The sequence below is a fragment of the Sinocyclocheilus grahami genome, unplaced genomic scaffold (genome assembly GCF_001515645.1).
Source record: "Sinocyclocheilus grahami isolate Dianchi unplaced genomic scaffold, SAMN03320097.WGS_v1.1 scaffold21.1, whole genome shotgun sequence".
NCBI lineage: Eukaryota > Metazoa > Chordata > Actinopteri > Cypriniformes > Cyprinidae > Sinocyclocheilus > Sinocyclocheilus grahami.
The window spans coordinates 4,936,017-4,951,129 of NW_015505200.1; the positions used below are offsets into that span (position 1 = coordinate 4,936,017).

The following is a 15,113-nucleotide window of genomic DNA, read 5'->3' on the forward strand; positions in this document are numbered from 1 at the left end:
CAAAACGTTCATAATGGTCCCATTTACACCTGGTACTAACATTCATTTTGACCAACTGGATCAACAAGTGGAAATTGCTAAAAAACATTTTGTGATCTGATTGTTCATACCGCATTAAAAAACACATGTGTGTACATTGCATTTGTAGTGTAAATGCTTATCTGCCCTGGAGCATCTGGGATATCATCAAACATGCAAGTGAACAGCTAAAGACAAAAAAAAAAGAAAACCCTTTCCCCCCATTCACTAAAACTATATAATAGTAATAAAGTAATATTTTAATTTTATTATTAATTTATAAAAAAAATTGAATCTAAGAAATAAATTACTATTGCATTAATACTATAGTACTGTAAAAATAGTATGAAATAATAATAATATTAATAATAATTATTATTATAATTTTATTTTACAGAGCAGTAAAATTACAATACTAATATTTATGGTTGTCTGTCCTACTTTGTTTTCAAACGTTAAACTATAGAGCTTTTATTCTGGCATAAAACTGCAGGGAGACATTAAAGCTTCTCTTTCGTTGACAACAGATTTATAAACAAAAGGGGAAGATGGCTGGCGTGTCACATTATAAGCGACTTAAGCTCACAGAGCTTGTAGAGATGAAGTTCGTGAGAAGCAGCATTTACCACTTGCAAGCAGATCAACTGAGATGGATGTTAAAATCAGCAGTAAACAAGGCCAAAGCATGTCTTACCTCATGCTCCTCTCCCTCATGATTGATACTTTCCATTGAGTTCTTTTTGTCTAGAACTAGAAAACAACAAAGAGAAACAGGGAAAGTCATCACTTAGTGGCCTGTAGGCATTATTCATTAATATACTTATACAAATCTAATTCACAAGCCTCTAAACCAAACCAGGCACTTTGATTAATAAACACTTTGAAAAAACAAGGAGAAGGACATTTATCTGACCAGCACTGTAACTAAAGCCATGAGCCTGTTCACTTCATTAATTCCAACAAACAAGCTTAATCTTGTGAGAAGACTCATGCCTGTAGGATGCTCAATGCATCAATCTGTTTCAGTGCAAGCACACGCCTAATTACTAAAGGGAAACATTGGCTTAGCCCATCCAGTCATTTAAAACCCCTCATCTACTATTAGTCACCGTAGTTACTCGGTGATATCTAGAATCACTTTCAATGTATGCAATAACACCTCTGCATTACAAAGTACTTTTTATTTAGTGCCTTTGCTAACAAAACACATGGCAAGTTTATCTGCTTGACTTTGGATTTTTGCAAATGGATCTGTGGCCAGAATGTTTATGTAGTTATTCAGGACCTCTTGTTCCGGATTATTATGGAAATCAGGGAAATTTTTCAATTCAGGTTCAGAAAAGTATAGCTGATTAAACTTTAATATTTAAGTTCTGACCAAAAAACACCACAAAAAAACACTGAAAATTATGCTTGAAAAGTCTGAGCAAGGTACAGAAAGGTTGATTATTATGTGACCCCAGGCAGAATAATTTAATCTCAGATGAAAAGCCTTAAAAGAAAATTCATTTTGAAAACTAATTGTAAGTTTAATTGAAAATCTCAAAAGTGCATTAATTCCTGAAAATTTATTTTATACAAGTATTAGTGTGCTATTCAAGCACAAAGTAGTAAGGAAAATGCAATAAACCCGCATGATAGATAAATAATGACAAATGCATGTGTAATGTTTGACAAATATAGATCAGAGTCTATAGTACCTTGATCAGCGTGCTCTGATGGAGTGGACCCTGGATCGATTCTTCCAATCATCGGGTCCTAGAAAAATATTACGAAGGTCACAAATAAATACAGATTAAAATTCATAGTGTTATTAGCAAAAACTGCATGTCTAACATGTAGGTCTACACATACTCTTAAAACTGAACATCCAAAGTTTCCCATCCCTTGCATGTCGATTTATTAAATATCTGGCATATTTGGTAATACTTTCAGCTACCAATAAGTCTAATGTCTAATCTATTTTATATTTAAATTGATTTCACAGAAAATGTGAAAGAAGCATGCAGATTCCATGTGGACTAATGTCTCACCTGTATTACCTGTCTACCACACTCCACTATGACCAATTTATGGCATTTCTTATGGACCAACAGTTTACAGTTTATGCACTTGTATCCCTGCCTGCCCAGGCCCCAGATACGATCTGTGCAGATGGCACAATGAGCACGCTGTACACAACAGAAAACACAGGAACAGGAACAATAAACTATATTGAAGGCATGTGCATATAATTCAGACAAATTAAGTAACATAGCAGGTTTCAGAAATAAAAAAAGAGCATGTTTGTACCCTGTTAAAACGTTTGGCCTGAAATGCATGTCCGTTGGCATAGTAGAGTTTTCTCCAGCGTCGAGCTCCACGACGGTATATGGACTCTGAGTACAACATTAAGGCATTCGTTAAATCTACTAATTACTATCATTATAATCCAATGCATGCTTTTCAGCAATATAAAGTGCAAAAAAAATATTATGATCTAAATGACCATATTATAACACAAGATGCACATACTGTCTTCTCCAGGACAGGGCATGCCAGGCTTCTCAGGGACACACGGAAACACTGTGGAGAGAGAGACTGTGAAAAAAAAGCACTGACAAACATTTCCAGAATGACTTCTTTGTGACCTCTCCTCATCTGACAGCGGATAAGGACTTTACTTTGGGGTCAAGAAACAGAGTCTGTCCAGGCCTGCGAGGTCAGCTGGTGTGGAGAGTGGATATTGACGGACAGTCGGTTGGGGTCTTTTTCTGAAAGCCCTTGAGGCCAGACGTCTCCTCCTCAGCATGACTAATTAACTCACACAGCAGGCAGAACAATGTATCTATGTCAATCATACCCTGAATCCTATCTCTCCTGTCCACTAATTATCTAAGAACCTGTATAATTCTGTAGGGTGTGTTATAAATAAATAAATAAATACATACATGTACCCAAGCCAGAACATCAAAATGTAGAGCTCGGTCTGAGCTCATTAGCAGGGGCCTGCTACACTGCATGTCACATGTCATGCTTCAAAGGACTTGGCTGTTATGACTCTAACACTAGACGCGTTTCCATTACAGATTTGCGCAAAACTCCGCTTACTAAAAATGAGGAACTGTTCAAATTTCATTACAATTTAAAATACTAATTACATTAAAAAAATGTTTATACATTTATTTGATTTTGATTGTTATTGATAATACATTTGTATTAAATCAAAACACAATGCAGAAAATCTAAATGTCAGAATTTCTATATAACAAAAACACTACTGTCATTAAAATTATAATACATTTTTATATTGTAAAGTTTTAGGAATTCAACTAATAAGACATAATTTTTCCTTATTAAATTGTATTAAACTATTATAACAAAAGCCAGAAAAATTAAAATGGAAATCACAGAATTTCGAAAAAAAAAAAAGGATTTCACAGGGCCCTATTTGTCACTTTTTTACACCACATCTGCTTAAGACATGGTGCAAGGCTTTATCTGTCATAATTCTTTCAAGAATCTATAGAACTACACAGAGTACAAAAGCATATGTAGCCCACCCCACATCAAAAGCCAAATCCCAGCATACCGTGAATAATGAGCTCCGAGTCTTTGTTGAGTTCATAGAGACGTAAGGCCTCCTCCAGCTCCAGCTGAGAAGAAACGGTGCACGGATCCCCTGCAATGACAAGCACAGTAAGTGAACCCTTGCTAGATAACGCTACCAAAGACAACATATCTGACACTGCAGAGAAATAAAGCAGGACTGCGAAAGAGACAAGAAACGAGCCCGTTTGCAATCATACTGCATATTGGAAGAGCATAAAACTAAAATCTATTAGTTTTCACCATGAACTAGTAACAGGGTCTGTGGTGTTGTCCGAAGTTGACGTCAATCCTGTTGTTATCTAAAGAGCAGCCTGTGGCACTAACTAACGTTTATAAATTGCATTACTTTTAAATTCTCACCAGTGTTTAACCATTCAGCGCTCTCATGCACACTCACAGCGCACACACATAACGCCAGGTACACATTACTCCGTTTGCAGTGCATACGTGGTGCGTATTTTTTCCGTGCTCATGTTAACGGATTAAAGCGTTTACTGCACACGGTTGCGGTTCTGCAGTGCGTTCCAGGAGCGGTGCGTCTGCAGCAGTGCAGAGATCGTTTCTGTCTATTTTTGCTGCAAAGCAAGCAAATGAGAGAGGCGGGGCATAGAGGACCTACAATAATGTACAGTATTTGAAAAAGAATGTGTTTTTTGAACATTAAAGCATGTCAACATATTCTGTTATACCAAATACACAAAATAATGATCTTTAAAATAGCATCATATGACCCCTTTTAATGGTAGTGTATAAGGATGTACAAGTATATTTGGGAGCATTGACTCCACTAAATCAATATGAAGTGAGAAAATGAGCACGTTTACTCACACAACAATAAGCTAAAAATAACTATAAAAAATTCTTATTTATAAATCCAACAACTCCAAAAAAAACATAAATGTAAGAAATAAAGGTAATGAGCAAAAATGGGCACTCATTGGTTTAAGTCTTGTGTGTAGTTATTAGGGCTGTGCGATATTGAAGAAAAATGCGATATGCGATACCTTGTTAAAAAATGCGATATTCGATATGCGATACGATATTGTTTAAAGTGTGTAAAATCAATTTCAATTATATTTTAAAATATTTAAAAATGAAAATTATAGAACCAATTTGTTTCACATTCTTTCTTGGAAAATAAAGAATCACTGCAACTTCTGAAAGTGACCAGCCGTGTTTTAGCATTACATAAAAAGTAATTTCACAAATCAGAAAATGTAATTTAACATCAGTGTGAACATACAAAATAAAATATTAATGACACTAATTTTATATTATTGTAACTTTGCTTTCCATACACTTTAAGTACTTCTTCATATACCACAGCAAAAACTATAGTCTGAGAAAGTTCAAACATGATTAAAGGCAAGTGAACAGTCAGTAAAAAAAAAGAAAGAAAAAGAAAAAAAAAGAAATACACAATTTACAAGCATAGATAAAATAAACAGTAGTATTCAGGTACAGAAATGTAATAATTAAGTGTAAAATAAAACTGCATTGTGTTCACTGTATGAATTAAATTTAGATTAATCTTTGTTATAGCCGTTTTGTTGTTTGATTAACATTAGTGACATATTCAGCAGCATGTATTTATAGGCTGCTGTCCCTTTAAATCCGACTGCACGGATCCAGTATAATGACACACATCCGATTTCTTTCTCAGCGGTTTACATTCATTTAAAACATAACCGACTGCGTTTACGAGAATGATCGTCGAGACGGGTACTATTGACATAATTCTGTGTGTATGTGTCTGTTCAAACATAAAGAGGAGATGCGAAAGACGAATCAACTCGGTGTCTGTGTGTGTGCACGCGCTTTGCACATGTGCGGCAGAACTGAAGAGACGCTGTGCGAGATGCGGCTTGTGCGCACACTTCAGGTGTGAGTCAGACAGCAAGAGAAACGGCAAAGAGTTGATTTCTGCAACTTACTGCACTTAACTCTTTTTAACGTCAAGCAATTCTCTGCTATATGCGTCGAACTAAAACTTTGTCCTTTTGCAACGTTTTGATTTAAGTAGCCTATTATTAAAATAATAATGATATTGCACTCTGTTGCGATATGCATATTGCGATATTTCGATATATCGTGCAAGCCCTAGTAGTTATGAAATCAGAGTTTCTCCTTAACGAAATCTGATCACAAGAGGTTACAGAAGATGCATGCTAATACCAGGTGTAAATGGCAATCTTCTCAGCTGACTGCTTGTGATCGGATCACCAGGGACAGATATTAATACTAGCTGTAAATAAGGCCAGAGAGGGTAAAGAAACACAAATGAAATGACGAACCTTCTTCATCAATCCATTTCATGGTGAAGAGCTGGTCATTGTCCATGGAGCACATGTCCCGCACCTCACTGCACAGCCCCTCATAGGAGATGGAGGGATCAAAATGTGTGATCATGATGTCCCTAAAACAGAAAATGTGACATTCATTAACAATTTATTCCAATAATATTCTTTTTTTTTTAAAGCTGATCATAAATTTGGGGAGACATTCTGTATACTTGTGTAACTCTAAATTTACTCAAAACACTATGAGCCTTTTTAAAAGACCAAAAGACAAATACAGTACAGCAGGGAGTATCATACGGTAAGTTTGTGGGAAGCTGTGTTGTATTACTAGCACATTCCCAAAAGTAGGAGGCACCCTAGCAGCTTTCTTCCCTCTGCTGACTATTGTGTTCACACTGTTTTGGTAAATTATTGACAGCAGGGGAGTACTTCCTGTCTACGAGCCAATGCGCTGACCCACACATGCCTTCAGGTGGCTGCTGAGACTAGTGGGAGTGCACACACCACCTTATGACAAAGAAAAACACAAGGCTGGTTTTATCTGTTCCAGGATCATTATGAAAAAGCTTTTTTTTTTGCCCATGCATTGGAAGTTAATGGTCACGATTCACGAAAACTGTTCGCTTACCAACATTCTTCAAAATATCTTCTTTTGTGTACTGCAGAATAGGGCTGCACGATTAATCATTCTTTACAATTAAGCAAAATCGCCTGCGATATTGGCCCACTTTCATCCTGAAATTTTTTTTATTTGACATTTCTATTATCTTGCATTGTAACAAGTCTTTACAAGCATTCATGGGGGGTTTACAGATATAAATAGTTGAATTCCCCAATAAGAGAACTACTGATCTGAAAACAGACAAACATGTATGTTGGAGTTTAGCAATTAGTCTCAATTCCAATAATTTGGAATTTCTGGAATTAATATTAGGAATTTCACTGCATTAGCTTTTGAGAAAAAAGCTTCTTAAGCTTTTAACAGTGTTCACAATGTAGAGAGTGTGTTAATGTATAAGATAAATACAATAAATCAGGAAACTAGATGAGGTAAAACAAACCCTATGTATTTTAACGGTATTACTACTCTTACCGATACTGCTTATCGATTCGGTACTTTAACGGTATTCTTATCTGTACTTTTTGTTTTATATATAAATATATATATATATATATATATACATAAATACATAATATACAAATTAAGAGCTGAATTAACATTGCTTTATATTCTGAAATGTAAAATAAATACCAAGCCGCCCATTTTGACATATTTTTGTGTGCATTTGATCGATTGGACATGCGCCCGAAGCTCAAAGTGTAATTTGTTTGTCCGTTTTGGAGCACGCCGCGCGCTTTCAACATTTTATTATCAAACATGTCCCGCAATTTAGCAACAGTAAAGACGGCATCTTACAACAATCACCAACTGAGCTGATTCTGACGTTAAGTTTGGGTTTTAGGGAGGAACGAATGCACACCGCTGTGAAGGGAAAGAAGTTGCACAAGACGAAACGCAGCTAGTTTTTAATAGCTTTACCTCATGTCTTCTTTTGTATTACTTAGAAGCCGAAATAAAAAATAAAATTTGCTTAATAAAACAGTCACAGTCCTAAAGTGTAAGCAGATGTTTGAATGTTTAGTTCTCTCTTTTATCATAATTAAACAGGGCTTTCATGTTGCGCGTGCTGAAACTCCTCCGCGTGGGCGCGATCTCGCTTCTGAATGCACCATAGACAAATGTTTGAAAAACAACTGGCGACTCTGGTGAGATAGAATTTGCAAGATAATGTATAAATACCAATAATAAATGTATGTGTGTTTTATTAATTTCTCCAGTACCGATAGCAGAACCGTTAACAAGAGCTTATCGATACTCCGGTCTTTCATAATTTATCCCAGGGACCGATTAAATACCGGGTTTCGGTACCCATCCCTAATTATCACACAGCCCTATTACAGAAGAAAGTAGGGATGTAACTCAACTCACGATTCGAGTCACGATTTTGATTTCACGATTTTTTTTACAAAATGAGATTTAAGACAAATTATAAATTAAATGTGTCCTTTTATTAAAATAAATAACACAAATCAAATAAATCTCTTCATATAAACAAAATAAGACTTTGTCTGTGCTCTTTCTATTTAAAATTAGAGCCAACCACTGCATTTTAATCATGATCCAGACAAAGATGCTGCATACATGCAACATGAGCAGTTTTTAATCTAAATTAGATTGTATAATTTCGAAATTTGAAGCAAAAACAGAATGGTTTGACTTCAGTTTTGTGAAACTATACATAAAAATATCTGCATGAAACAGCAGAGGAGCAGAATGAGACGCAGATGCACTCTCTGCCAGCAGGTGGCGCTTAATGAGTTTCCTTGGTTTCCGCTGTAAACAAAGCAGCGCTGCACTTATGAACTTTAATATGCATTATACAGAGGCAAGATGAAAAGAAAAAATACCATCTAAACTTTTCTAAAGACAGTAAGTTCCCCTCAGACATACATTCATATAAACTCCTACCCCTAAATGAATCGCGATTTGTTCGCATCTAAACCGATTTGAATCGTCACATATTTGAATCGATTTTCAACCGGCTCGCGGTTAATCGTTACATCCCAAGAAGAAAGAAAGTCATACAGGTTTGGAATGACCTGAGGATGGGTAAACAATTGTCAGTTTTAGTTTTAGTGAACTATCCCTTTAAGTCAGATGACCATGACATCAGGCAGAGACATAAAACCATAAAGTAACATCTCTACTGTATTCAACATCCATAAAAAAAAATTCAGATATGTGTTGCAATATAAGCCAAATCCCCTTAAAGACATGCTTATTACAGACCTACAGCACATAAGAATGAGCAAAAAACAAAAAAACAAAATGAGTGACAGAAAGAGAGCAATAAGTGAATAAGTACAAGAGAGAACAGAGGGCAGAAAAAGAGGAGGAGGAAGATAAAGGCCTCAATATACTTCAAAGAAAGTTTGTTTTCGTTCTTCGTTTGGGGGCAAAAAGAAGTTCGAAAAGGTTTAGTTTTAGTGAACTATCCCTTTAAGTCAGATGACCATGACATCAGGCAGAGACATAAAACCATAAAGTAACATCTCTACTGTATTCAACATCCATAAAAAAAAATTCAGATATGTGTTGCAATATAAGCCAAATCCCCTTAAAGACATGCTTATTACAGACCTACAGCACATAAGAATGAGCAAAAAACAAAAAAACAAAATGAGTGACAGAAAGAGAGCAATAAGTGAATAAGTACAAGAGAGAACAGAGGGCAGAAAAAGAGGAGGAGGAAGATAAAGGTCCCGATATACTTCAAACAAAGTTCGTTTTCGTTCTTCGTTTGGGGGCAAAAAGAAGTTCGAAAAGGCTGAGCGACGGTATACTTTTTCCGAACTTTCCAACACCCCCGCACTGCTGGAGGCGGGGTGTAGATTAATGTAAACATACATGTGTCGCGACGCTCACGCGTATCCCCTAAACACAACAACGATGAAATGAAGAAGTGTAGTAGGCAATCTAGGTGTGAGACGGGCCCCAATGGTCAGAATATTATAGACAAAAGAATAATGATTAGCAGCAGTTCAGAGTCAAGTATCATGTTTGCAATACAAAAGAACCATTCCATTTCCATAATCAGTCCTTTATGGGAAGTCAGTTTGTTACTTTATTTTATTAGTGTTCATTTATTTCATTAAACTGGATAAATTGTTACACCTTTTTATATTTAACATATATATAACAACAGAAACCAAAGGGAACACACACACAGGGACAAATGGTGGGTTTCAAAACGGTCCACACCCAGGAATTCTGTGCTACTATTTTTATAAGGCATGAACCTTCAATTCATGCTCTCCACAGAGCTCTTCTTTAAAGCAAAACAAAATCAGCTTCACTGAAACTGAGATTTCAAAAACAAAGGATGGAACTGCAGGATGATAGGTTTCTTTGAAGATGTTTAACATTACTGTGGCCAGTTCAGAGACACTAATGGCGATGGACCTGTCACTTCCCTATAATGATAATAGTAATAGTAGTAGTAGTATAATAATAATAATAACAACAACGATCACCACTACTACTACTATTATTATCACCAGCAACTGACTGAAACTGATTGAATCATCAAGACAACTGCACACATACAATAGTGCTCATGGGGAGTGTGAACAGATCAGTCTCCAGCAGGTCTGGCAAAAGATACTTGTCATACAAGTTTTTCAAGTGCATGTTAAGCGCACACGTCATCATGAAAGGAAATCTGATTGAAAATCAGTTATACATAAATGTGCTCCTTTATGCACATAAAAGTTATTTCAAAGCAACCCAAGAATTGTTCCCTAAACAGTAAGAGGAACAGGAAACAAATTTACAGGTCGTTACGTCCCATTCTGATAACAATTCCCTGATGTACTCGTTTAGAAAAAACCTGGTATAATTTGACAAATAATATGATGATCTAACTTACATATTGTGTTCATAACACGAACAAACTGTTTGCATATATAATTTAATGAATTTCATTACAGGTACCTGTGACTTTAGTTTCCCCTTAATTACACTGTTATATAGAACCACCTAAATGTGACAGAGAACGCAAATGTTATAATAAACAGGCAGACAGCTCGCTCCATGACCGGCGCAGCTCTGAAAACATCGCATCATAAGCCATAATTATCTTAACTCACAAACAATACACAAACATATAATTAGTATGTTTACGTGAACTATTATGATACGAAAAGAAAAACAGCTGAAGAGGAAGAATTTTGTTTTACTGGAGTTGGTTTCACTTGACACTTGACTTCATCAGAGTTTTGTTTTGGGCTTTGCTAACACTGCCTGCTAGCTAGCTACCTTAATCATTTATTTGTGCATATCCCGAAACCACACAATTAAGAGGTCAAGATAAGATAGTAAGTGTATCGAAACATCTAAAAAGACAGCGCTGGCTCACGGACTACTCACCCTCTGTAATAAGCTTTTACCCGGACCTGGTGCGGGTTTTCTCCGGGGTGGGACATGGTGCTGTCCCGCAGCGTGGGCATTATGAAGTCTCCGTACTCCGGCTAGTGAGCTAACTTAGCTAATGAGGCTATCCCGATGTCGACCGACGGGAGAAAAAAAAATAACAACCGGAATTAGAAAACTGGACTTATTCTTTGGTCCAAAATAGTGTTGACCTGTGGTAGAATGGGCCTGTCTGAAATATTATTACTCAAGTTCTGACAGAATTTAATAGGACTAGTAAAACTTCTGTGGCTGACGGGAAACACTCCCTTCTCTCGCTCAGGCCTCGAGACGGAATGATCCAAACAGCGGAATGTGGAAGGGGGGATGAGGAGGATTTCCAACAAAAACATTACACTGTTTTAGTTACTGTTGGTATCAGGAAAATTATTTGTCTAGACAGTTTAGAGAACGTGAAAATATTAAACGTCCGCAATATGATTAATGTTATGGCGTATATTTATGTTCAATTGAATTCGGTTGGATGGAAGCGCCCGGCAGCATTCCGATTATACCACACAGACTTCGAAGAGGGTGGAGAAGAGCAGCCAAGGAAGTAGTTCGCATACTTTTTTATTTTTATTTTCAAAGAACATTAACATACAATATTTTATCCAGAAACAATAACAAAAAGAAAAAAGGGGAAAAAATTTGAAAGACAAATGACAACAAATAAAAGTTGCCAGGAGGAGTTGCCAGGTTCAAAACAAATATAGCCTTCAAAGATATACATACACACAGGTCGACCGACGGGAGAAAAAAAATAACAACCGGAATTAGAAAACTGGACTTATTCTTTGGTCCAAAATAGTGTTGACCTGTGGTAGAATGGGCCTGTCTGAAATATTATTACTCAAGTTCTGACAGAATTTAATAGGACTAGTAAAACTTCTGTGGCTGACGGGAAACACTCCCTTCTCTCGCTCAGGCCTCGAGACGGAATGATCCAAACAGCGGAATGTGGAAGGGGGGATGAGGAGGATTTCCAACAAAAAACATTACACTGTTTTAGTTACTGTTGGTATCAGGAAAATTATTTGTCTAGACAGTTTAGAGAACGTGAAAATATTAAACGTCCGCAATATGATTAATGTTATGGCGTATATTTATGTTCAATTGAATTCGGTTGGATGGAAGCGCCCGGTAGCATTCCGATTATACCACACAGACTTCGAAGAGGGTGGAGAAGAGCAGCCAAGGAAGTAGTTCGCATACTTTTTTATTTTTATTTTCAAAGAACATTAACATACAATATTTTATCCAGAAACAATAACAAAAAGAAAAAAGGGGAAAAAATTTGAAAGACAAATGACAACAAATAAAAGTTGCCAGGAGGAGTTGCCAGGTTCAAAACAAATATAGCCTTCAAAGATATACATACACACAGGTATACATATAAATATAAATCACAGTTCACAAGCTTTCAAACTTCTTACAGCCTTCTTATTTAAAGAGTCTCTGATACTGTCAATATATATATATATATACATATTTCAGTCAACAAAAGCATAAAATTGTGTTTCTTAATGGTAAATCTACACTTAGCAGAGTAGAGCTGCTGAAACAGTTCTACTCTGCCGTTATTGAATCCGTCCTCTGCACTTCAATAACTGTCTGGTTCAGCTCAGCAACCAAATCTGACCTCGGAAGTCTACAGAGGATAGTCCGGAATGCTGAGCGAATCACTGGTACAATCCTCTCTACTCTCCAAGAACTGTATTCATCCAGAGTGAGCAAAAGGGCTATCAAAATCACTCTGGACCCCTCACATCCAGCACACTCCCTCTTTGAACTGTTGCCATCTGGTCGACGCTACAGAGCACTGAGCACCAGAACGACCAGACACAGGAACAGTTTCTTCTCTCAGGCAATCCATCTCATGAACACTTAACAATACACGTGGAACACACAACACTATTATACATTATTTATTTAACACACATACTTATTTACATTTCAAATTTGCACATATCATATCTGTACATACATAATTGTCTATATTATATGTTGTGTTTTTGCTATTTTGTACATTGTCTATTTTGTATATTTGTATATTATTCTTTTTATTATCTGTGTCCTGTCTTGTCACTGTCATTCTGTTGCACTGTGGAGCTTCTGTCACTAAAACAAATTCCTTGTATGTGTAAACATACCTGGCAATAAAGCTCATTCTGATTCTGATTGTTATGAATGTGAAATTTGGTCAACAGTAGGCTATAAGTAAATAAATCAAGTAAAAGTACTGTTCCTCTTGGTCAGAATAGTCAGTAACCTCAAAGAGTACATTTTCCCATAAGAGTGAAAAAGGTCTTAAACACTGAATATTTTCATTAATACATTTCTGAACCTTACACCATAGAGTAACTGAGTATGAACAGTGCCAAAATAAGTGCAAGGCAGTTTCTTCATATTTATTACAAAGAATCCAATTTACATTTATGCCTTTTTTTATTTTTGTAAATAATGATTTGCTGGATAAAATCTGTGAATAAGCTTATAAGAAACTTCTTTAATCGTATTTCTACACTCTAAACATTGCTGGGTTAAATACAACCCGGTGCTGGGTAAAATAGGGACAAACCCAGCAATTGGGTTGTTTTGACCCAGCGGTTGGGTTACTACCCAGAAGGTTGGGTTAAACATTTAACCCAACCGCTGGGTCAAAACAGCCCAATTGTTGGGTTTGTCCCTATTTTACCCAGCACTGGGTTGTATTTAACCCAGCATTTTTTAGAGTGTAAGATGATATTTATGCGGTAACAACCACACATTTCTCCTGCAAATCAATTTTCCATTTAATAAAGCGATCCAATGAGACAAAACATAAGGTACAGTAACAATTTCTCTTTGGAAGATGTTACGAATAGCTCTATTGCTACTCTTGGGATTTAATAAAAAACACATTTTACCTACATAAGAAGTTCGCATTTTGCATCCTTTCGATTTCCTTACGATTTCTACTAGTTCTGAAGAAGAAATATTTGAAATAATTTAATTCAAAGATTTTAGAAAAGATAACAAATCAGAAAAATACAATTATTGAAAGTACTTTTAAATGACTTTTGAGATGCTGAAGATGTGCAGTCCTTTAAACTGTACTGTCCAGCATAAAGCAGTAACCGAGTCAGACATGAAGAAGTCATAACTTGTTGATTATTAAGTCAAATTAATTCAGTAGGCTAACTGTTCCGACTGGTTGAATAAAAATAACCTGCTCATGTAGTCATTTGTTCTGTATGTTTTTGATTCACTAAAATAATCAACTATAATGGTAATGCATTATCTTTCTTGCGTGATACAAGAATCGTTTTATGATACATCTTTATAATCCATGGTGTAATACGCCTCCTAATGGCGAAACTACTGTCATTACACGATACCACTGGTAGATTCCCTCTTGATACAAGAGTCTGTGCGCTGTAAACAGCCTAGTCTACTCATTGAACCATGTCATTTTGGCAATATTATCAAATCGTATAAGCTTAGAGGTTTTAAAAGCATCCTATTTTAATACGTTTTTAGGCCTTTGCATATTTTTTTATGCAGATTGAAATTGATGTGCAAAATGAAACGGATGCACTCCTAATGAAACTTCAAATGTTTAAGTTCATTACTTACAAAATTAAAACATTTAAAATCCACCACTAAACATATAGGCCTATGCATGGTACAATCAATCAATCAATCAATCAATCAATCTGAAATATTTGGGGATGGAAATCACAGACTGTTGCTTTCTTCCTCTTAAAAAGTGTACCATTACAAAAATATGCACTTTGAAGCTATAGGCAACATCATCCTTATTACATGCTTATTACATACACTGTAAAAAATGACCGTGAATTTAACGGTAAAAGACTGTAAAAATGCTACAGTAAAAACCTGTTAAATGGTTAACGGTAAATTCCCCTACTATATACAGTGAAAAACTGTATTGGACATTACATGTATTGGACATTAATTTTACGGTAGTATACCCTTTTTGGAAGTGAAAAAGACAGTATAATTTACAGTGAATAACCGTAAATTGACATTCCCAGAATTCCATGCGTTACATTTCAAATTGGATGTTTTTATGTTGAAATAACTATGTTTCTTCTTAGTTTTTTCTTATCAGTTTTGTATATTAGGGTTGTGTGTTACACCTAATGTTGTTAAATGAATGTTTATTG

At 35.8% G+C, this 15,113-nt stretch overlaps 1 protein-coding gene across 1 annotated transcript in view; it reads right to left on the bottom strand.

Annotated features, from left to right (window-relative positions):
• The window catches only part of LOC107558824 (protein kinase C iota type-like), a 23,067-nt gene extending 11,823 nt beyond the window's left edge, over window positions 1–11,244 (bottom strand). The window contains exons 1-8 of the mRNA XM_016242513.1: window positions 10,900–11,244; window positions 5,904–6,025; window positions 3,590–3,679; window positions 2,533–2,583; window positions 2,311–2,396; window positions 2,052–2,189; window positions 1,719–1,776; window positions 713–768 (exon numbers count right to left, since the gene is read on the bottom strand). Of these exons, the coding sequence (XP_016097999.1) occupies window positions 713–768; window positions 1,719–1,776; window positions 2,052–2,189; window positions 2,311–2,396; window positions 2,533–2,583; window positions 3,590–3,679; window positions 5,904–6,025; window positions 10,900–10,979 (681 nt within the window). The 5' untranslated portion in view covers window positions 10,980–11,244. The remainder of the gene's footprint in view (window positions 1–712; window positions 769–1,718; window positions 1,777–2,051; window positions 2,190–2,310; window positions 2,397–2,532; window positions 2,584–3,589; window positions 3,680–5,903; window positions 6,026–10,899) is intronic.
• Window positions 11,245–15,113: the final 3,869 nt, after the last annotated feature.